Source organism: Amblyraja radiata, chromosome 6 (genome assembly GCF_010909765.2).
Source record: "Amblyraja radiata isolate CabotCenter1 chromosome 6, sAmbRad1.1.pri, whole genome shotgun sequence".
NCBI classification, from domain to species: Eukaryota; Metazoa; Chordata; class Chondrichthyes; order Rajiformes; family Rajidae; genus Amblyraja; species Amblyraja radiata.
In genome coordinates, this window is record NC_045961.1 from 84,004,812 (window position 1) to 84,028,494 (window position 23,683).

Here is a 23,683-nt window from a genome sequence, read left to right on the forward strand (position 1 = left end):
CGAGACCCTTCTTCAGACTGAGAGTCAGGGGAAAGGGCATGTTGGCCAAGGGCCAAATGGCAGGAAACCTTTCTTTGACCTCACTGCATTAGCCACGCCACTTGCTCTATAAAATCTACCCGATGCATCAAATCAATGCTGATTCGTGAAGCACCTTGGAATGTTTTACTGCGGCATGGACCCCATACAGATACAGTGCTGGGGTTTGGAATTCAGCCATGGATGCAAATTTCCTTGGCCAGCATTTATTGCCCATCCCTAATTGCCCTTAAGAGGTTGGTGGTAGGCTGCCACCTTGAACTGCAGTAGTGAATCTGGTGCCACAGTGTTGTTGAGGTGGGCGTTCCAGGATTCAGATGCAGTGATAATGAAGGACAGGTGATATATTTCCAAGTTGGGATGGTGTGTGACTTGGAGGGCTACCTGCACATGGTGGTGTTCTCCTGCTCCTGCTTCCCCTGTCCTCTTGGTGGACATTTTTGGGAGGCCCTGTTGGAATAGCTGGGATGAGTAGTTTAGTTTAGAGATACAGCGTGGAAACAGGCCCGTTGGCACACAGTCTGTGCTGACCAATGAATTACCCCTGCATTCGTTCTATATTGTCCCAGTTTTGCATCCTACACACTTGCAGCACTTTACAGAAGCCAATTAACCTACAAACCTGCACGCCTTTGAAATGTGGGAGGAGAGTGGAGCACCCGGAAAAAACCCCACAAGCTCACAGGGGGAACATACAAACTGCGTAGAGACAGCACGCGTAGTCAGAATCGAACCTAGTATGTTCGTAGGCACAGTAAGGCAGCAACTCTGCCGCTGTGCCGCCCATGCGTCTTGTAGATGCTGCACAGTGTTGCCTGCCTGTCACTGTGAACAAGTAGCAATAGGCAGGCTACTTTGCCCTGGATGATATTGTGCGTTGTAAGTGTAGTTGGAACTGCAGTCATCTTAGCAAGTGGCAAGTATTCCATCAAACACCTACCCATGCCTTGTGGTTGGGGCAAAGAGGAGTTGGGACCCACAGATGTTGTCCAATGTCCTGAGGGTTTCTATTTCAATTCACACCTGGTGCTGGTGCTGGTGCACATCAACACCATATAACCATATAACAATTACAGCACGGAAACAGGCCATCTCGGCCCTTCAAGTCCGTGCCGAACACTTATTTTCCCCTAGTCCCATCTACCCGCACTCAGACCATACCCTCCACTCCTTTCCCGTCCATATACCTATCCAATTTATTTTTAAATGATAAAATCGAACCTGCCTCCACCACTTCCACTGGAAGCTCATTCCACACAGCTACCACTCTCTGAGTAAAGAAGTTCCCCCTCATGTTACCCCTAAACTTCTGTCCCTTAATTCTCAAGTCATGTCTTACACGAGTGCGGCCTCCCCCTGTGTGTGTTGGAGAATGCACCAGCTTCTGTGGGCAGTTGGCACTGATGGAGTGGGGCTGGTGTTGTTAACAACGCATTGATGTTTTTGAACTTTTCATATTCCCTTTTACAGTTTTAATGCAAATTGTGTGAACCTCTGTAGAAATTCCCAAAGTCAACCAGAAGAAGAAACCAAGACACTAGTGTTTTGGACACAACGTTTAGCAGTAACTCAGTGGGTCAGGCAGCATCTCTAGAGAACATGAATAGGTGATGTTTCGGGTATAAAGAAGGGTCCGGACCTGAAACGTCACCTATTCATGTTCTTCAGAGATGCTACCTGACCCGCTGAGTTACTCCAGCACTTTGTGTCCTTTTGTGTAATCCAGCATCTGCAGTTCCTTGTTTCTACTCACTAGTGTTTTGTACTGCTTTAGTGTTTAGTTAAAGTTGTTTACCTACTCTTGTCCTATCTTTTATTTTCCAGGAAACATAGCAAAATGCGATCCATTCGAAGCCTGCCTGATCATCAGTCACTGGGGCTAAAACAAGTCAGTAATCAGGAAACAATGTTGTCTACAGAACACGGTTATCAGATCTGTTTTCCACTTCTGTTGGTTCACTCGAACATCCGCAGCATCAAGGGTCATGGGATGGTAGATGTCAGGCCAGGCACCACTCCTCTTCACATTCTGGTGTACAAAAGTCACCGTGTAGTTGTCCGGTCGCCCGCTTGATTGCTGGGTGAAACCTATTTCTTGTGCAGTCGGCTTCGGAAAGAGGAGACTGTGAACTCTCAGGCTGAAAGGCAAACTGCAGTGGAGGCCAATTCTCTGGATGCTTTCAATAGAGAGTTAGATAGAGCTCTTAAAGATAGCGGAGTGAAGGGATATGGGGATAAGGCAGGAACGCGGCACATTGTGGATGATCAGCCATGGTCACAGTGAATGGCGGTGCTGGCTCGAAGGGACGACTGGCCTACTCCTGCACCTATTGTCTATTGTCTATATTGTCTATTCTTGGTGAGGTTTCAAAACCTCCCTATTTTTAAACTCCAATCCTTATGCAATGAAGGCCAGAAAGACATTTGACTTCTTAATTACTCTTTGGACTTGCCCTGTTAGCTTGTTATGATTCATGCACGAGAACACCAAGATCCCTCTGTACTTCACTCATCGCCTCAATGTGATTTTTCTTTTCCCTTTTCAAAGGTCTCGGTGAACCTTTACTACCAGCTCCCAGGCAGCGTTCCCAGACTATTAGAAACGAAGTGCAATAATTTCCCCTCTTCATTTCATTGGCGTTTTCACAAATCACATTTCCATCTCCATGTTATGGTCACTTAAATTATTGGACCTGCAAGAATTCTTGCAAATTCTTCCCTATTTATTCCAACAAACTTTGTGCTTCTTTTGAACACCAGTATTGAACAACGTACCAACTTTCCCCAGTCTCTTCCTCGTCCCAGCTCTGTTTCTGCCATCCATCCACACAGCCTTTCCAAATAGACATAGACATAGAAAATAGGTGCAGGAGTAGGCCATTCGGTCCTTCGAGCCTGCACCGCCATTCAATATGATCATGGCTGATCATCCAACTCAGTTTCCCATCCCTGCCTTCTCTCCATACCCCCTGATCCCTTTAGCCACAAGGGCCACATCTAACTCCCTCTTAAATATAGCCAATGAACTGGCCTCAACTACCTTCTGTGGCAGAGAATTCCACAGATTCGCTACTCTCTGTGTAAAAAATGAATTTCTCATCTCGGTCCTAAAAGACACCCCTCTTATCCTTAAACTGTGACCCCTTGTTCTGGACTTCCCCAACATCGGGAATAATCTACCTGCATCTAGCCTGTCCAACCCCTTAAGAATTTTGTAAGTTTCTATAAAATCCCCCCCAAATGCCTGCCATCTTTACTAAAAAGTAGTGCGCAGAATAAGATTCAGTTGTCTCACTGAGGCGCTTGGTCTATGCAAAGTGTGGACATGTGAGAAGGTGCAGAGGGAGCACCAGGCACCATCTCTTTGCAATGCTGCCTTACCAGGAGGTTCTGCCATCTGATGGAAGAGGTCCCTTCCTATTGAAGGCAGAGTGCTCACAATCATTGGCCTTCCACCTGGGCCCAAAGTGATCCAGGTCTTCTGTCTGTTTATCCCTGTAAGATAAACCTTCCCGTTGACACTGAGCCAACTGATGGCTTTCCAATCTGCTGTCAGTCAGCCAGTGGAAGATGAGACTCGATTGGTAAAATAGAAATCTCAACAATATCTGCAAAAGAAAGTGCTTGAAGAGGTTGTTGTAAGGAAAATTTTGAATTCAAATAGAGCCTCTTGCAGACTGTGCAAGCACCCCTGGGTGCTACACAGCGAATTAAGATTTCCAGAAGATTTTAAGGTAGGAAATGTAACAACCAATATTGGACAGCAATTTTTCATAAATTGCGGAGATCCGATTATTTTTTTGCAGCGTTCATGGGAAGAGTCACCCTGCTCTTCAGAACTATAGGAGAGGCTGGACAGACTTGGATCATTTTCTCTGGAGCGATGGAAGTTGAGGGGAGACCTAATAGATGTATATAAAATTATGAAAACATAGATAGGTTAGACAGTCAAAACCTTTTTTTCCCCAGGGTGGAAATAGCTTTAAGGCATGGCTTTAAGAGAGGGGCAAAGTTTAAGGGACATGTGCAGGGCAATTTTTTTTGGTGGGTGCCTGGAATACACTGTGGTGGTCAGATATAATTGTGGTGTTTAACAGGCTTTTGAATATTCAGGGTGTGGAGGGAATCAAGACTCGGCTTGTACTCGCTAGAATTTAGAAGATTGAGGGGGGATCTTATAGAAACTTACAAAATTCTTAAGGGGTTGGACATGCTAGATGCAGGAAGATTGTTCCCGATGTTGGGGAAGTCCAGAACAAGGGGTCACAGTTTAAGGATAAGGGGGAAATCCTTTAGGACCGAGATGAGGAAAACATTTTTCACACAGAGAGTGGTGAATCTCTGGAATTCTCTGCCACAGAAGGTAGTTGAGGCCAGTTCGTTGGCTATATTTAAGAGGGAGTTAGATGTGGCCCTTGTGGCGAAAGGGATCAGGGGGTATGGAGAGAAGGCAGGTACAGGATACTGAGTTGAATGATCAGCCATGATCATATTGAATGGCGGTGCAGGCTCGAAGAGCCGAATGGCCTACTCCTGCACCTATTTTCTATGTTTCTAAGATTGTTTTACTGTCAGATGTCCCGAAAGGGAACAATGAAATGCTTACTTGTGAAGGCAGAGGGGATTAGTTTAACTTGCCGTCGTGTTCAGTATGGACATTGTGGGCCTAAGGGCCTATCCCTATGCGGTAATGTTCCACTTCTAACTTTCTAATGACTGGAGCTAGTAATCATGTAAAACTATAACCGGGGCTGCCCAGGATCATGCATCGAGGTTCATCTCTTTTTCAGAACGACGGTTTTCCTTTTGGAAAGGGGTTGCCGTCGACAGGACCTCCGACCCCCAACGAGAGGAAGGACGTGGCCGTCACTCGCCCGACCGAGGAGAAGCCGGTGGAAAGCAAGAGTCGCTCGCCGTCCCGAAGCCCCAAGAAGGACGGGCAGGAGGAGGCGGCGAGGGAGAAGGCGAGAGGCCAGAGGGAGCAACACAATGCAGGTCCAGCACCTCGAGCGGCTCACAGCAGCTGCTCTTCCATTCCGTACATTGACGGCAGTGATGTAGATAGCGAGTATGAGCCGGTGCGGGCGCGGTTATGGGGCTCGCGGGCACAAACAAATGACAACGATGAGGATGGGCTGACCAGCGGGGGGGATTACTCCGAGAAGGAGGAGAAGGCCGGGCGTCCCGGCCGCTGGGAGTCCCCCGAGTTCAGGTTCGCCAGCACCCCCTTCCACGCCAGGGAGGAGCGCGTTGACCAGGACCTCTCCTGTGCCGACTTGTCCTTTTGCCCAGGTCGGGCGTCTCCAGTGCCCAGGCACCACTCCCTGCTCCGCAAGGCCTGGCGCGGCCCCGCGGGCCACAGCCCCACCGCCACGACGATCGGTTCGGGAAGCGCGGGCTCCAGCCCTAACGGTGGGGTTAACCGAGCCGCGCCCAAGGGCTTCCTCGCACAGAACGGCCACTGTTGGGAGGGCGGCGGGTGTTCCCCCGTCAGCCGCTGCTCCCCTTCATTTGGGCAGGCGGCGTCCGGCAGAGTGCAGGGATCCCGCAACAGGTCGGAGACGGACCCCTTCATCCTCACTCGCATGGTCTCCACCCCGTTGAGTGCGCGGAGCCAGGACGGCCTGTACTCTCCCAGAGCATTGCACCGGGAGGGCAGGTTCACGGGGAACCGGCTGCCGCCAGCTCGGGCCAGCCCGCCCATCCCCCGCCTGCTCCCCGCAGGCCTCGGGGCCGCCCAGCCCGCGGAGGGGTCGACCAGCAGCGGGACGGAGTCCAGCGAGTCGGACTCCGAGGCGATCCACTCTCCTGGCCGCCCGCTGGTGTTCGGCAACCCCGTGGCCATGGACCCCTCGCCCCGGGTCAGAAGTGGCTTCTCCCTGGGGGGCCTGCAGTTGGAGGAGGATCTGGAGGAGGACAGCTCCTTCAGCTTCAGTGATCCCGATGACGCCAGCCCTGTTAGTGAGCACGGCGTCATCACCTGCTAGCAGCTGCGGCTAACTGCCCCGATTCCAGTCAACTGCACAGAGCCAGCCAGTTGCATCCTTGTGCTACCAATGGTCATCGACAATAGAGATCTGGATACCACTGTACTGTGCCCCACTATTCTCTGACTAACACACGGGCATCCTTGAGGACATCTGGAAAGCAATGTTCCTCTGGGTCCTTGGCCGGCTCAGTATTCAGGGTTGTTTGGCGAGAGGGTTGCACTATGCTGCTTACAGAATCGTTTAACGTGAAGTGAGAATAGGCATCTTCTTAAAATTGCAACTCAAAAGTTCCGCAATTGAGTTAAACTGTAAAATAACAATTAGATATTGAACTGCTGAGCAAGACAGAGAAAATGCAATGACTTACAGTTCAAGCAACAGTGGTGACTTCTAAAGGTGCAGCCAGCTACAACCTGTACTATCTTTGGGATCGCCTTTCTTTGGTCCACTGAGGTTTTGTTGCCATGGTTACGTGTTCCCATCGCACATAGATCTGCTCGATGTAGCCTTTGACATCAGACAATGACAGTGTGATTGGGATAAATGCAGATTGTGAGATTCCTGCTTGTAGTTAAGATAGTAAAAAGGTTTTCGGTGTGGCCGACAACTGTAGAGTTGGCAAGTGACTGCCTTCATGGCTCATATCTGAATATAGGCATAAGATAGCAACAGATAGACACAACGCGCTGGAGTAACTCAGCGGGTCAATCCTCATCTCCGGAGAAAAGGGGTGGGTGACATTTTGGGCTGGTGCCCTTCTTCGGACTGAAATGTAGAGGGGAGGAAACTGGCGGTAAGAAAAGGCCAGAACAAAGTAGGACCGGCAACAGATGGCCAGGGAAGGGTAGAGCCCATAATGGTCCATTGTTGGCTGTGGAAGAGGTGATAATGAAGGGATACAAGGATGTGAATAGTGGAACTAGTAGGATGGCCAGTGTGGGTGGGGGGTGGGATGGGGGGATGGGGGGATGGGGGGATGGGGGATGGAGGATGGGGGGGATGGGGGGGATGGGGGGGATGGGGGGGATGGGGGGAGGGAGAGAATGCAAGGGTTAATTGAAATTAAGAGAACTCAATGTTTATACCGCTGGCATTGTAGCAACATATGTTTGATTTGGTTATATTGGGATGGGGTTGACTTGATATCTGAGGTTTATGCAATGATTATAGTTTGCCCCTTTCAATTAGCCTAATTTTGTGGAATGAGCAATTAGGCAGAACTGGGTCCAGTTCATTGATGGCTCAAAGGATGGAAGTGAAGGTTACACGTACTTTTAGTGTTGTGTCATTTTATGTGTATATCTCAATTAGGTAAGTGACTTGCCAGGTTGTTAGTGTTATATTAGCTTGTGAAGTGAAATTGGACAAGTCTAAGGAAGACACAGAGTGACCGTTTCATTAAAATGCTTTGCCAAAATCCTTGCTGCCCATTGACTTTGGAGGGAAAGAGTTAGTTGAAAATTGCTTTAAAACAGTTCTCCTCTGAAAAACTAATGGACAAATGTTTCCTACTTTAATGTTGACAGATACTGATGGCAGCTGGATTCCGGCTGCCATGTATTTGTTTAATTCTTTGACAGGTTTTCTTTCATTCGTTTACCAAAAGTGGGCAATCGGGCAATGCCAATGTTTACTGCCGATCCCTATTTGGTGGAAGCCACCTTCCCAAATCACTGCTTTCACTATGGTTCACAATGGGTTAAAATGCCAAAGCAAACAGCCGGGGGAGCAAGAAAATTAAGATCCGAGATGTAAATGAAATCAAAATTCAGAAGATTGTAAATATCACTGTGAACTGAATTTACTTGATCAAATCACATGTTTCAGGTACACAAAACCAGGTTATTGCACTTTCGATACTTGAAAAATTTAAACAAAAAATGTTGGAAATCAGAAATACTCTGATAAAAGGTCATCGACCTGAAGATTTGACTGTTTCTCTCTCTACAGATCCCGCCCAGCCTACTGAGTGTTTCCAGCATTTGCTGTGTTAATTCCAGAAATAATTTAACGTGGTAAACTCTGCACGTAGGTTGCTTGGTATGAGGAGGAATTTAATATATAAGGTGGTGAAATTCAACATGGCAATTATCACGTTCTAATCCACTGGTTCATTTTGGAGTCACTGGTAAAATACTTTCTTTAATGGAATCATTGCTTTGATTTGATCTGACTTGGAATCCAATGGATTCTGCATTATCTGCTCACAACAAGAGTCATAAGAAGGTTGTAGTATAAAAGTAGGGAAATTCTTGCTATAGCCACCCAGAACTAGTGAAGCCGCAAAGATAGACACAAACTGCTGGAGTAACTCAACGGGTTAGGCAGCATCTCTGGAGAAAAAGGGTGGGTGACATTTCAGGTCAGAACCCTTCTTCAGACTTCACCAATAGCAATGTGCACAGTATTGGTCATCTTATTGAAGTTCTCTATGTTGATTGGTAAATGGAGAGAGTGAATAGTTTGGGGCAATGCTCTGGTGTTTAGAAGAATGAGAGGTGATCCTATTGTGAAATATACTGAAGGAATGTGATAAGGTGGATGGGAATTCCTTCACAAAATGCTATTAAATTGACAGAGTTCTCTTCCCATTGAGCTGTGGGGCTATCACTGAATATTTCCACAGTGAGAAGGGTGAGATATTTGGCCTGTTGGTGGTTTGTGAGGAGTGGGTAAGAATCAATGCGGTCAACCAGGATGTTACTGACTGACGGAATAGGTTCAAGGAGTTAAGTAGCCAATTTCTTCCATTTCATATGTAGATCTCAGATTTCACCACCACCGACCTTGATATTAAAACCAAACCTCACTACAGTAAAAAAACTCCAATAATTTGTTATTCAACTATTCCGGAACCCTGACGGAGAAAGAAGAAACTGCAGATATTGGAAGGTTGATCAAAACACAGAGTGCTGGAGGAACTTAGCAGGTCAGGCAGCATCTGTGGAGAGAGTGGATAGGTGATGTTTGAAGAAGGGTCCAGACCCAAAGCAAGGCTTATTCATTCCCTCCACAGATGCTGCGTTGGCTTACTCCATCATTTTGTGTTTTATTCCGAAATCCTGATGGTTTACCACCTGGCTCACGAGATAATGTTTCCCGTGCTCCCCGGAATCTCACCGGAGCCCTGAATCCTGTGCTCTCCTGTTCCCCTGAAACTCACCAAGTCCTCTGTTCCTATGCTCTCCTAAAACTTACCTGGGCCCTGGACCTGGGCCCTGGACCTGTGCCCCTAGAAACTCACCTGGGCCCTGGATCCTGTGTTCTCCTGAAACTCACCAGAATCCTAGTTCCTGTGCTTCCTTGAAACTCACCAGGGCTCCCGTTTCTGTGTCTCCTGAAACTCACCAGGGCTCCCGTTTCTGTCTCTCCTGAAACACTCCGTTCCTGTGCTCTCCTGAAACTCATCAAGAGCCGGGGATCCTGTACTTCCCCGACACTCGCCAGGCCCACCAGTTTTTGAGCTCTTGCCAAGGCCCATTTCCCATGGCCCCTCTGAAACTCTCAGGGACAATTGGAAAATTTCCCGTAATATTGTGTAACGTCTTTTAAAAAAAAAGTGAATTAAAGTGTGTTGGGGGTATTAAGAGGAGTAATATCTAATAGTTGGGAAAATTTGCCAGAGCAGCACCAGCGAAATCCCGAGGGCATCAGATTATCAGTTACGTTTTATAAGGAAGGTATGCAGTGGCAGGGAAGAAGTCATTGTCACCCAATGCTGTGTATTGTCGTTATCCCTCTCTGCCTCCCTTGCTCCGCCCCCAGCCAGTGCCCACTTTATATATTGTTTCCTCATCATTCCTGCAAATCGGAAATAAATGCTACTGTGTAAATTGCAAGAGTTCTGGTTACGTTCCAGGAGCAGTCAGAGGGAGCCCCGTGTAGATCATGCAGGAGTAATATGTATGTAAAGCTATAAAAATTAACTATCATCTACAGTAAAACAATGGAGGATATATTGCGAGTAATATAAGTAACCGGTTATATTTAATTTTTATAGCTTTATATACATATTACTCCTGAATGTTAGATACGGGGATTATATCTAGATGCAGATTGTGGACTCTAATTAACCGTAGACGATGTTACTTATATTACTTGCAGTATGTCCTCCATTGCTTTACTGTAGATGATAGTTAATTTTTATAGCTTTATATACATATTACTCCTGCACGATCTGCACCCTGGTCTTTGGAAGCAGGAATTATTCTGCGTGGTTACTTCGTGGCTTGCTGGTGGAGTGATGTTTGGGAGGCCATGCTATTATAGGGATTGATATCGCTTGATTTTCAGAAACACCGAGCCATTGGGTGCAACAGTGATGACGATGCTAATTACTGCGTGCGGTTTGACATTGCAGTAATCTTGGCAGGCTAGCAATGGCATTGCAATAACTGACAATGTGAGGCTGCTTGGGCAAGCTTGGTGAGGGTGGTTGAAGCTTGAAAAATCAATGAGGTAATGGAAGTACAGTTTTCAAGATATTGAAAGAAAGTAGTAAGTAGGTGAAGGACTATCTCCTCTGGTTGGAGTGTCCAGGACTTGGTGCAGACTCGGAAAATCGGAGCCTGCAGTTTCGGAGCGATGTTGGAAAATGCACATTTAAGATGGAGATCTTAAGAAATTTACGAAAGCTAAAGGCATACAATACAATACAATACAATACAATACAATACAATACAATACAATACAATACAATACAATACCTTTTATTATCATTTGAACCTCACATGAGGTTCAAACGAAATGTGGTTTCTGCAGCCATACAAAAAAAGAACCAAGCCACACACCAACACAATTCAATTCACATAAACATCCATCACAGTGAGTCCTCACTGTGATGGAAGGCAAAACCTAAACATATCTCTCCCCTGCACTCCCCTCTCCCCCCCATGTCAGAGTCAAAGACAGAGTCAAAGCCCCCGGCGGGCGATGTTAAATGTCCCGCAGCCATTAAAGCCACGCCGGGCGATGCAAGGCCACGCACCGGGTCTTGGTGTTGGAGCCCAGGCGGGCTCTTGGTGTTGGAGCCCCGGCGGGCGCTCACAAAGTCCCGCGGCCATTCCAAGCCGCGCGGGGCGGTGATGTAAGGCCCCGCTCCAGGTAATCTTCAACCCCGCAACTCGGGCGGGAGAAGTCGCCGCTGTGGAAGCCCCGAAAAGCGGTCTCCCACCTGGGACCCGCGGGCTCCCGGCATTACCGTCCACAGACCTGCGGTAGGAGCTTCCGAATCTCCGGGTGTCGGGGCACAGCAGCGCTCCACCACAGCTCCACCCGCTCCGGACTCGGCCAGCTCCGTGATGGTGAGTAAATCCGCAGCTCCGCGACTGGAGCCCCAGGTCATTCCTGTTGGAGGCCGCTCCACGTTGCAGCCCCAACGACAACGGAGACCCGACAAAGAAAAGGTCGGGTCTCCCGTGCAGGGGAAAGACCGTAAAGTTCCCCCACCCCACCCCACCCCACCCACACACACATACCCCGACAAAAAAAACAATAAAAACTACATAGAACAAGACAGAAAACAATAAAAAGACAGACGGACTGCAGAGGCCGCTGCTGACAAGAGTCGCGCCGCCCACTAATTGTGAAAGCTAATGGCATGTTGGCCTTCATAACAAGCGGAGTTGAGTATCGGAGCAAAGAGGTCCTTCTGCAGTTGCACAGGGCCCTGGTGAGACCACACCTGGAGTATTGTGTGCAGTTTTGGTCTCCAAATTTGAGGAAGGACATTCTTGCGATTGAGGGAGTGCAGCGTAGGTTCACGAGGTTAATTCCCGGGATGGCGGGACTGTCATATGTTGAAAGAGTGGAGCGCCTGGGCTTGTATACACTGGAGTTTAGAAGGATGAGCGGCTTTCATTGAAACATATAAGATTATTAAGGGATTGGACACGCTAGAGGCAGGAAACATGTTCCCGATGTTGGGGGAGTCCAGAACCAGGGGCCACAGTTTAAGAATAAGGGGTAAGCCATTTAGAACGGAGATGAGGAAAAACTTTTTCACCCAGAGAGTTGTGAATCTGTGGAATTCCCTGCCTCAGAAGGCAGTGGAGGCCAATTCTCTGGATGTTTTGAAGAGAGAGTTAGATAGAGCTCTTAAAGGTAGCAGCATCAAAGGGGAGAAGGCAGATATGGGGAGAAGGCAGAAACGACGTACTGATTGTAGATGATCAGCCATGTTCACAGTGAATGACGGTGCTGGCTCGAAGGGCCAAATGGCCTACTCCTGCAAATATTGTCTATTGCATCGTCATTCAATATGATCATGGCTAATCATCCAAAATCAGTATTGCTCCTGCTTTTTCACCATATCCCTTGATTCCATTAGCCATAAGAGCTAAATCTAACTCTCTTGAAAACATCAAGAAAGTGGAGCTGTGGCTCAGATCAGATAAGATCAAATTGACCTTGATCTTAATTAATGATGGAACAGCTACAATAACCTATTCATAGTCTTGTCTGCATAATTCATGCCAGGATTAACATTTATTTTATACTTGAGATGAATTGATCTTCGTTCGTAGTTATGATTTTTTGTAATTGTACTTACAAAGTTTAATCGCTGAATGTTTTAAGTGATACAGAGTTAGGCCACAGATTGACCAGGGAAATTGAATAGTTGAATGGTAAAAATTGTTAGACATTTCACTCTGGGCACAAGAAGTGGCCATCCAGCCTCTCATGCCTATTTCTCCATTCATCTTGGGCTAATCCCTGTGTGTACTTGGGCCAGGCAGTGGGTGGGAAGCATGATGAGTCCATGAGGGAGAGAGGTGATGATGAATGGGGTGAATTGAGGAAGGCTGAGAAGAGGGTTGGTATGGGGCAGATAGACAGACACAAAGCAGACGGCTGAATGGCTTGTACCAAGTGCAGTGCTCACAGAATATTTCTGCACAGCCTTCAGAAAGCTTGTTTGAGAATGTACACCATTAGTAACCAAGGTGGCCAATTCCCAACACAAGCTGCTTGAATTGAGGTTAGAGGATTGTCATGTTTGCATTGTCTGTATTGAGGCAGTCAAATCATGTTAAGGTCGCCCCCTTTGTGTCGGTCTGGGCTGAGGCTCCAGGTATTGGTCTGCAATGAACCCCAAGTGTCAGTCTAGGTTGAGGCTCCAATGCTGGGTCACATTGATTACACAGGGTAAATTGTTAGTCATAAAGAGGGTGTTAAAGGTACATTGACCTACATCAGTCAGGATATTGAGTATAAAAGTTAGGACGTTATGTTAGAGTTGTACAAGACGTAGGTTGTACAAGATGTTGGTGAGGCCGCATTTGAAGTAATGTGTTCAGTTGTGTTCATCCTGCGATGGAAACAACGTTAGTAAGCTGGAAAGGCTGCAGAGAAATATATACCAGGATGTTTCCAGGACTTGTGGGCCTGAACTATAGGAAGAGGCTGGGCAAGCTGGACTTTATTACTTGGAGGTCAGGAGGCCGAGGGTTGATCTTATACAGGTGTATAAATTTATGAGGGGAATTGATAGGATGAATGCACTGAGTCTTTTACACAGAGCAGGGGAATTAAGAACCAGAGGCCATAGTTTTAAGGTGAGCGGGGAAATATTTAATAGGAAACTGAGGGGCAACTTTTTCATTCAGGGGTTGCAGTGGGGATATGGAATGAGCTGCCAGAGGAGGTAGTTGAGGCATTTTAAAGACACTTGGACAGGTACAGGGAGGTTTAGAGGGATATGGACCAAATGCGACACGACTAGTTTTAGATTTTACTTTAGACTTTAGAGATAGAGCCTTTGGCCCACCTAGTCCATGGCGACCAGCAATCATCCATACACTAGTTCTATCCTACACACTAAGTACAATTTACAGAAGCCAATTAACGTACAGACCTGCAAGTCTTTGGTGCGTCGAATGAAACCAGAGCACCTGGAGAAAACCCACATGGTCGCAGAGAGAACATACAAAGTCCATACAGCACCTGTAGTCAGGATCGTTCTTTGTGGGGGGGGGGGGATCTCTGGCGCTATAAGGCAGCAACTCTACCGCTGTGCCACTGTGCCACCCCTGTTGGACCAGAGAGTCTGTCTCCATGTTGTATGTTTCTGTGACTCTATATGTAATTAAATTCATGTTAAAATTGACCAGAGCGACAGAGTAGAGAATCTCTGTAACCTGCTTCAGCCCTCCTTTAAAGTTCCTCTGACCTTCAGTCCACCACTAGTGGCTGCACCTTCAATTTCACAACCCGGTTTTCCCTCTCCTCTAATGGGCCTGTTCCACTTAGGCGGCTTTTTTAGGCAACTACAGGAGTTGCCACATGTTCGCGGGTGGTTGTCAGGGAGTCACCTTCATGGTCGTGAGTAGTTCCCACATTCTCGGAACTAGTCGCGGTTTCATTCTGGTCGCCGCTAATTTTTCAACATGTTGATAAAATTAGCGGCGACCAGAATGAAGCCGCCATGGAGAGTAGCGGGAATTCTCCTTCTCCCCACCCCGTCTCCCCTCTTCCCTACCCCCCCCGCTCTCCCCCCCTCTTTTAAAGGACTTAAAGTGACCCTTCCCGTACACTGTGCTTTCACCGTCTTAATTACAGCGCCAACCTTCCTGTTCATCGTGGTGTGTGTCTGTATCACATTGGCTTTGCACAGTGTGAATTTCACTCAGACAGCGCTCCCCCCGCTTGCCCTGTCCCCCACCTGCATTTAATTGGCTGGTGAAGGAAGCGATGTGTGTGTGTGTGTTCCACTCTGACAGTCGCCGTTCCAGTCGCTGATTTTTCAGCAACCTGCTACGACTTGACACTCGCCGTCAGTCGTCTGAAAAACTGCCTAAGTGGGACAGGCCCATAACCTGCTTCAGCCCTCCTTTAAAACTCCTCTGACCTGGTTTCCTTCACTCCACCATTAGTGGCTGTACCTTCAATTTCACAACCCTGGTTCCCTCTCCTCCAATGTGATCACCTTTTCTAATATATCTGTGATCTGGTATCTAACTTGGTGAGTAATCTTGAGACATTTGCCTGGATGACATGCCCAGTGTTGGTATTGCTATTGGTTGATTAATGCCATGCGTACCGGGATACAGTGGAAAAACTTAGTTTTGCGTGCTATCCAGTCTAATCATACCATACGTGAAACAAACCATACACAAGTTCAACAGGTATGCAAAGAGAAATATAACCAGAGGGCATAATATAGTATTACAGTGTTATAGCATCACAGTTACAGACAAAGTGTAAATAAAATAAGAAAAAGTTCAAGGGCTGCAGTGAGGTAGGAAGGAAGATTGGGACGACACCTTTAACTTGTGTGAGGTCTGGTCAGTAGTCGGATAACAGCAGGGAAGAGGCCGTTTCTAAATTTGGTAGTACGTGCTTTCAAGCTTCTGCATCTTCTGCCGAATGGGAGAGGGGAGGAGAGGGAATTACAGAGATATAAGTGCTCCTGTGAGTGCTTGTTACATTTCCGAGTCAGCGTGAAGTGTAGATGGAATCTTCAACTGCTCTGGCCAAGACTGCAAGAATAGGCAATAGACAATAGGTGCAGGAGTAGGCCATTCGGCCCTTTGAGCCAGCACCGCCATTCAATGTGATCGTGGCTGGTCATCCCCAATCAGTACCCCGTTCCTGCCTTCTCCCCTTATTTGCTGACTCCGCTAGCCCCATCTAGCTCTCTCTTGAAAGTATCCAAAGAACCGGCCTCCACCGCCCTCTGAGGCAGAGAATTCCACACACTCACAACTCTCTTTGTTGCAGAGAGTTGCGGATGCAGTCTAGTCAAATTAGCCTCCCTTCTCCTAAGATAAACAAACAGTGCTGGAGTACCTGGAGTACTCAGAGAGTGGTAGCGGTGTGGAATGAGCTTCCAGTGGAAGTGGTGGCGGCAGGTTCGTTGGTATCATTTAAAAATAAATTGGATAGGCATATGGATGAGAAGGGAATGGAGGGTTATGGTAGGAGTGCAGGCAGGTGGGACTAAGGGAAAAAAGTTGTTCGGCACGGACTTGTAGGGCCGAGATGGCCTGTTTCCGTGCTGTAATTGTTATATGGTTATATGGTTACCTCAGCGGGTCAGACAACACCTTTGGAGAAAAGGGATGGATGGGTGACGTTATGGGTCGGAACCTATCTGTAGACAAAACCTCCATCGGGTTGGAACCCCTCTTCTCCCTCCTCCAATGTCCTTAAAGAGTGAGGTGACGTCAAACCATTAGCAGAGGTGAGGGAACCGTTTAATATCAGAGCAAGGTTGGCCAAAATATGCTGCCGTTCAAATATCAGGTTGATTGATTTTATTTGTGGAGGGGACTGAGGGATTTGAAACTTGAGTGGAATTAGTTGAGTGGTGGAAGAGAAGTTAAGTGTTCTTTTGCTGCAGCTGTTCCAGCTAAGCAATTACAGTGACGGCAATTACTTTCTCCCTGTCACATTAGGTTGGACAAAGTTAACTTGCTGACCCACCGATTTGATGTGGCATTTTAAAAACACTTCCCCCACTTTTCGCCAAAGCCTATTGATCTTAAAACAAAGCATTTGTTATATATAAATCCTGTGCCACTTCAGGCCATTTCGCAATTCAGCTGGAACTTTGCGAGGAAAGGGCACTTTAAAATTGGGAGCTTTAATGAGCTGCCATTCGGATGAGTTTAATGTCTCTAATGAGTGTTCCTTGCTGAATATAAATAATTTCCCAGTGTAAATGCATACAAGAAATCCTGAGTCATGCTGTGCGCGATGGAGTCAAGTACTTGGATTGTAATCCCAAACCTGAAAGCTGCAAGTAATAAAATGGGATGCTTTCAGATTTTCACTCTCCGTTGCTCCCTGCAGGAATTGATTAATGAATCACTCGCTTCCTGCTTAATGTTCCCTGGAGCAGTTGGCTGTGATGCAGGCTTGGCTTTCTGTAAAGATCAAAGATCGGTGTAGCGCAGTTAAAAACTAAAGATCAGCCTGGTGTTGAGTTTTGAGGTTGGATAGAGAGTTGCTCTGCCTCATGGTAAGTTTTCTCTTCCCTGGGTCCCCACTGCTGGGAACGAAAGATCTGACTCCTTGCCAAGCAAAAGTTGGGAGGCGCAGTGTCAAATCCACTCGTTCGGCAGTGCAGAACTCCCTAAGATGTATAATCTAGTGAAAGACAAACCCTTCTCATTCTTGTCATTTGTCCTGACGGGGGATATAACATTGCAAAGGTGTGTTCTCTGTATACCATGAATGCTGTGGCTCTGTCCGCATGTATCTTTGAAGCAACATTCCTGCTCTGTCCTTGCTCTCAATGCATGTTGGCCTGTTCTTGCTCTGAATTGCCATCCAAATGTTCTGATTCTATGGTGCAAATTGTTTGTATCAACTGAATGTTTGCTTTAAGGCATGTGATCCTGTTAAGGTGAAGTGAAATTAGTAATCTGGGACTGTAGGGGTTTTTCATTCGGGGAATGGTCTTTCGATACAATGCAGGTGGAGACCATTTGGCCCTTTGTGCCTGAACTAGCCCTTTGGCAATTGCTATGTTGGAGAAACAAAGGTGTATTATCTTGTAACTATCCTTATCTTGTTAACAGGATCACTGCTTCGGGTGGAGAGGAACTGCTTTAAGGAGACAGTATTTCTTTTGTTGGCCATTTCTGAGGCTAGGGGGTTAATGTTAAATCAGTTTGACGCACACTCGCACACTTTTCTTGCACAGAGAGCACAACTGCAGGGAATAGCCTCGTACATATAGTTACTTGACGAAACAGGCAAAGTATTTTTCAGCATTTCATCCCTGACCCGACCCCCTGGAGTCTCCTGGTCTTCCCATCCAATCTCACAGCTGCAATGCCTGCTGGCTTAAAGTCCAAGACAAGCCAGGATGGACGATTCCCTCTTGAGTTTACATGGAATCACATTGTCAAAAGGGTGACGTCCATGGGCAGTTCAAAGCCTCCCAGTAGCAGGAAGTCAGGCCCTGTTGGCAACATGTAGGATTGCAATGATGAGTAAAGATTGCATTGGGACTACAAGAAGTCCCTTTGAGAACAGGACGATTCTCTCATGGGGAAATACAGAATAATTCCATAATATTCCTTGGGGTGAGGATGAATCTAGCCAGGTTGTGGGTTCTTGAAGGTTCCATCTCCCAGGGTTTCCCACGACAAGGTCCTTGGCCCAACCTCGGTCAGCTGCTTCATGAATGACCTCCCTTCCAACTTGATGTCAGAAGTGGGGCTATTTGCTGACGATTGCGTAATGTTCAATTCCATTCACAACTCTTCAGCAAATGAAGAAGCCCTTGGCTGCTTGCAGCAAGATCTGGACAACATTCAGACGTGGGCCGATAAGTGGCAAGCAGCGTTTACTCCAAGACTGAGATTCATTATTTGTGCCCATCTCCAAAAGAGAGAGTTCAGCTACCTGGCTTTGTCATTCTCCTGGGGTCACTATTGACCAGGATCTCAACTGGACAGCAAAATAAATATAGTGCTGGGATAAGGCTATTGCAGCAAGTGACTCACCTCCAGACACCCAGATGCCTTTCTACAAGTTAGGAGTCTAATGGAGCACTCCCACTTACATGGGTGAGTGCAGCTCCAACAAGACTAAAGCTCAATCTCGGGGAAAGCAGCCCACTGGAACGGCTCCACATTGAGCATCATACATAATTATCCCCTCCATAGCCCATGCACAGTGGTTGCAGTGTGTCCCAACTAGGGTCTCCACCCGAAACGTCACCTATTCCTTCGCTCCATAGATGCTGCCTCACCCGCTGAGTTTCTCCAGCATTTTTGTCCACATATAATATCCTGCAGTTCCTATCCCCGGCTACTCCAACAGCACCTCCAAACCCTGCAGCATAACCTCAAAGGAAGACCAGGGGTGGAGGGCAGCATCACCACCTGCCGGTTCCTGTACAAGTTGTGCACTGTCCTGACTTGGAAATGCATCATCATTCCTTCATAGTCAATAGGTCCTGCAGTTAGCACTTGAAAGTACTGTGGTAGAACCTTCACCAGAAGGACTGCAACAGGTCAGGAAGGTAGCTCACCACAATCAATACACAATACACACAATACAATTTATTTGTCACTTGAACCTCATAGAGGCTCAAATGAAATGTTATTTCTGCAGCCAATCGACCCAAGCACAATGAAAGCAAAGGCCAAATGAATGCAAAAAAACAATGCCTCCTCTCACCGCTTAGAGCACTACATTGCGGGTTAGGCCGTATCAAGGGTCCCTCTACTCCATCAGTCTGAAGACGGGTCTCAACCTGAACCATTGTCTGTCCATTTAGATTTCGTTTTTTGAGATATAGTGTGGAAACAAGCCCAGCGATCACCTGTACACTAGTTCTATTTAGTTTAGTTTATTGTCACATGTACAGAGGTACAGTGAGACGCTTTTGTTGCGTGCTAACCAGTCAACGGAAAGAATGTACATGATTACAAACGAGCCATTCACAGTGTACAGATACATGATAAGGGAATAAAGTTTAGTGTAAGATAAAGTCCAGTATTCTACACACTAGGAACAATTAACTGAAGCCAAATAACCTACAAACCTGCACGTCTTTGGAATGTGGGAGGAAACCGGAGCACCCGGGGAAAGCCCATGCGATCACAGGGAGAACGTACAAACTCCATACAGACAGCACCCGTAGTCAAGATCGAACCCCAGGCGTTTGGCACTACAAGGCAGCAACTCTACTGCTGCGCCACTCTTTCCCTCATAAAATGCTGGCTGCCAGACTAACAGAGTTCCCACAGTAGTTTGTTTTTTACTCAAGGCACAAATATCTGCAGATTCCTGAAAGGAGGGTTTCCTCTGGGCAGTTTGTGGACTAGGGAGAATTTCTGCCCTCTCAGTCCCCTGTCACTCTATGTTTGTCTCCAGCTGTAATCTGATTGTCCCGCCAGCCATCTTTAATCCATGGCTCTTTGTCTTTGGGCGCACAGCTAAGGGAATTGGGTCCTTTCTTTTCACTCAGAGTAATGTTTCACCACCATTCCCCTCAACCCTCTTCTACTCCATGGCCAACCTGACATTGGCCATCCATCTTTATTAATAAGAAGTTGATTGGGGTGAATGTACGGGGGACGGAGGATCACTAAAAACCAACAGGCCATTCATTGATGTAACGTCCAAGCATTACTTCAGAGCAGACAACCCTAGGCACAATTTATATGTGTACATTCTCTCTCCAACACTTAATATAATCAGACTATGCTGTGACTTATGTTTCTCTGATAGTTTGACACTTGCATGGAAAAATATTCATCCAGGATTTGAGATAAAGACCAGATAGGCTAACAAAATATATACCGTCTGTTTAATGTCCTTACTCCCTCCCTCTCTTTGAAATTTTGATTACTAAAGCATGTAATAAATGTCCTTTGGTTGCACATCACTGCACATGCCCTTAGTCTGGTGTATGTTAATGCATGTTGGGTCAAAACTGCTTATTAACTTTGAATAATGTTCTGAATGTATGCATGTGGTCATTTGTTTTCTTGCACAAGCAGATTTATAATTTTAAGTCTTACTTTCTGAATTGCTTGTTACTGTAAATTTTTCTCCTTTTATTTTGCCAGCTGCTTAATTTGCTTGTTGGCAAAAGACTTGTGCATTAACTAAAAATCTTCACTGCTAATAATTCTCTCATATTTGCTGATGACATTTTTACACTATTAAAAAATTCTGGAACAAAGGATTGTTCTTTTGACATGGTGATGATTAGTATCTGGCGAGGTAAATAGCAGCTTTGATTGGACCTTTCATTGGTTACTTGACTTATCACAGCACTACACAGCAGGTGAGAATTTGATATTTGACTTTAAGGCCAAGTGCACAATGTAATTTGTGGCTAACAATGATGAACAGGTGAATGATGAAGGGTGGCATGGTGGCGTAGTGGTAGAGTTGCTGCCTTACAGCACCAGAGACCCGGGTTTAATCCTGACTATGGGGTTTGTACGTTCTCCCTGAGACCACGTGGGTTTTCCCAGGATCTCTGGTTTCCTCCCGCACTCCAAAAGGCGTACAGGTTTGTAGGTTAATTGGCTTGGTTTAATTTTCCCGAGTGTAAACTGTGTAGGATAGTGTTTGTGCGCGGGGATCGCTGGTTGGCGCAGGCCCGGTTTGCAATTATGCCAAGCTAGTCCCATTTACCTGCGTTTGGCTTGCATCCCTCCAAACCCTACCTGCCATATGTACCAGGAGCAGAGCAATGTAATCCTTACTTTCTGCAGCTTTACAGGCTCATTAACGTAACAGTACATTAAATAAATATACATTAATAATAATACAATAAATTATCAGTTATACTAGTGGGCGGCACAGTGGCACAGCAGTAGTGTTGCTGCCTTACAGCGCCTGAGACTGAAGGGCCAGTTTCTGCACTGTATCTCTAAACTAAACGAAAACTAAACTAAAAAATGTTATTCTGCTTCCCCAAATCAATGGCAGCATCTTGCATATCACTCCCTACACAATGGGTAAAATGCCATTTCTTAGGAGAGTAAAACCATTTTTTTTTCTATCTGATTTCGACAGAGGAAGTGGGGAAAATAAGTTGTGTGGGAGATTCCACTTTGCAATCAAAGCTAGTTCATAAGACCACTCTGGCCCTGACTTCCATCTGCCGACAGGAGGCGATCTTCGTCCTCATGGGGCAGAAAGTTCAAGCTTTCTTTGAAGGAATTATAGCACAAAGTGGCATTGTGATTATCACAGGATCTGTAGCCAGGACACATGTTCAAATCCCACTATTGTGGCTGAAACATTTAAAATAAATATGGCTTTGAAAGGTTAGTCACCATGATGGTGACCACAAAGCTGCTGGATTGATGTAAAAACTAATTTGATTCATTGCCCTCAATTTGAGAAAGAAAGTCTGCTGTCCATACCCATATGTCATTCCAGCCGCCATAATGTGGACAACCCTTATCCATGCTCCAAAATGGCCCAATAAATCCAATATATCGATGGCCTGCCCCCACGTTGAATAGAAGGTTACCAATGATCAGTCTTAATTGTAGGTGACCCAAAACTGGTACAGCTAGTAGAGCAGTTGCCTCACAGCTCCGGAGACCTGGTTTAATATTGACCTCAGATGCTGCCTTTGCGGAGTTTGCATGTTCTCCCTGTGATTGCGTGGGTTTCTCCCGGATGCTCCAGTTTCCTCTCACATCCCAAAAACATGTGGGTCAGTATGTTAATTTGATGTTGTAAATTGCCCCTAGTGTGCAGGTGAGTGGTAGAATCAGGGGAGAGTTGATGGGAATGTGGGCAGAAGGATTCTGTAGATTTAAAAAAAAAATTTGATGTTAAAATTTGAACTGAATCATTTTTCACAATCCAATTATCTTCGACCATTTAACCGCTCTGCTTTCACCTGAAATTCCTTGGTTAAATATGGGTATTACCAGAGCAGTAGGTCTTGGAATAATTTAAAATACCTTAATCTTTCCATTTCCCTTTAATATCTTTTCATTGTAAATGGCTCATTGTAATCTCAATTCAGTTTGTGATTACTGAATCAGGTTTAGTCTCCCATTCCCACAATCCTGTAAGCTTTGCATATTTTGCCCTTTAAAGATAGCCTGTTTTAAACTAAAAATGTTGAAATCAGTTCAGTAAATATCATTATAAAGCGCTGAGTGAATTGTGTATGTGGACACTGTACTATTTGTTACTGAGAGGCAACTTTGAAGGTGGTGGGAGGGCCCGGAGTCGGGGAAGTTCACTGGGATAAGGGATTTGTGTTTAAGAATAAAAATAAGAATTCATTTTCCCTTGGAAGGTTGTAAGTCCTTTGGAATTCTCCACTCAAGATGGTTGTGGACACTTTGTCACTGGGCATATTCCAGGATACGATCAGTAGGCTTTTGGGTTCTTCGGGATCATTTGGAAGATGAATGGACATGGTTTTCGTCCTAATGCCTCCAGTTGCATATGCCCAACTGTGGTTTATTTTCTTGTATTCTAAATGTCCCATGCATTATTTGACATTCAGAGAAGTTCCAACCCGAAACATCGCCTATTCTGAACTGAACCGATTCCTTTTCTCCAGCGATGCTGCCTGACCCACTGAGTTACTCCTGCATTTAGCGTCTGTCTTCGGTATAAACCATCATCTGCAATTCCTTCCTATACACTTTGCATTATTTGAAGTTTGATGTTTGTTCCTCCTTGCCCTCCCTGTGCAACTGTTGCTAGGATTCCAGTAATTTATCCAGAAGTAATTCACAGGTAATCTTCATAAATATGGGGAAAATTTCGCAGACGAACTTTGAACAATCATAGGATATGTTACTCTTGATGGACCATGAGGAGAGGTGCTAAATGTTGCCCCACTCACCAACTCCAACATTCATCATGGACAATTTGGAGGCTGGAGCATGTGGTTGAGTTTTTTCTGTTATTGCATAGCTGAGATACAGTGGCTTGCAAAAGTTTTCATACCCCTTGAACTTTTCCACATTTTGTCACGTTACAACCACAAACGTAAATGTATTTTATTGGGATTTTATGTGATAGACCAACACAAAGTGGTACATAATTGTGAAGTGGAAGGAAAATGATACATGGTTTTCAAATTATTTTACAAATAAAAAACTGAAAAGTGTGGTGTGCAAAAGTATTCAGCCCCCCTGAGTCAATACTGTGTAGAACCACCTTTCGCTGCAATTACAGCTGCAAGTCTTTTGGGG

At 46.0% G+C, this 23,683-nt stretch overlaps 1 protein-coding gene across 2 annotated transcripts in view; it reads left to right on the top strand.

Annotated features, from left to right (window-relative positions):
- Nucleotides 1-23,683, top strand: part of farp1 (FERM, ARH/RhoGEF and pleckstrin domain protein 1) — a 247,461-nt gene that overhangs the window by 140,954 nt on the left and 82,824 nt on the right. For both annotated transcript variants that reach the window (XM_033023060.1, XM_033023061.1), the window contains exons 12-13: nt 1,864-1,927; nt 4,830-5,034. In XM_033023060.1, coding sequence (XP_032878951.1) covers nt 1,864-1,927; nt 4,830-5,034 — 269 coding nt within the window. The remainder of the gene's footprint in view (nt 1-1,863; nt 1,928-4,829; nt 5,035-23,683) is intronic.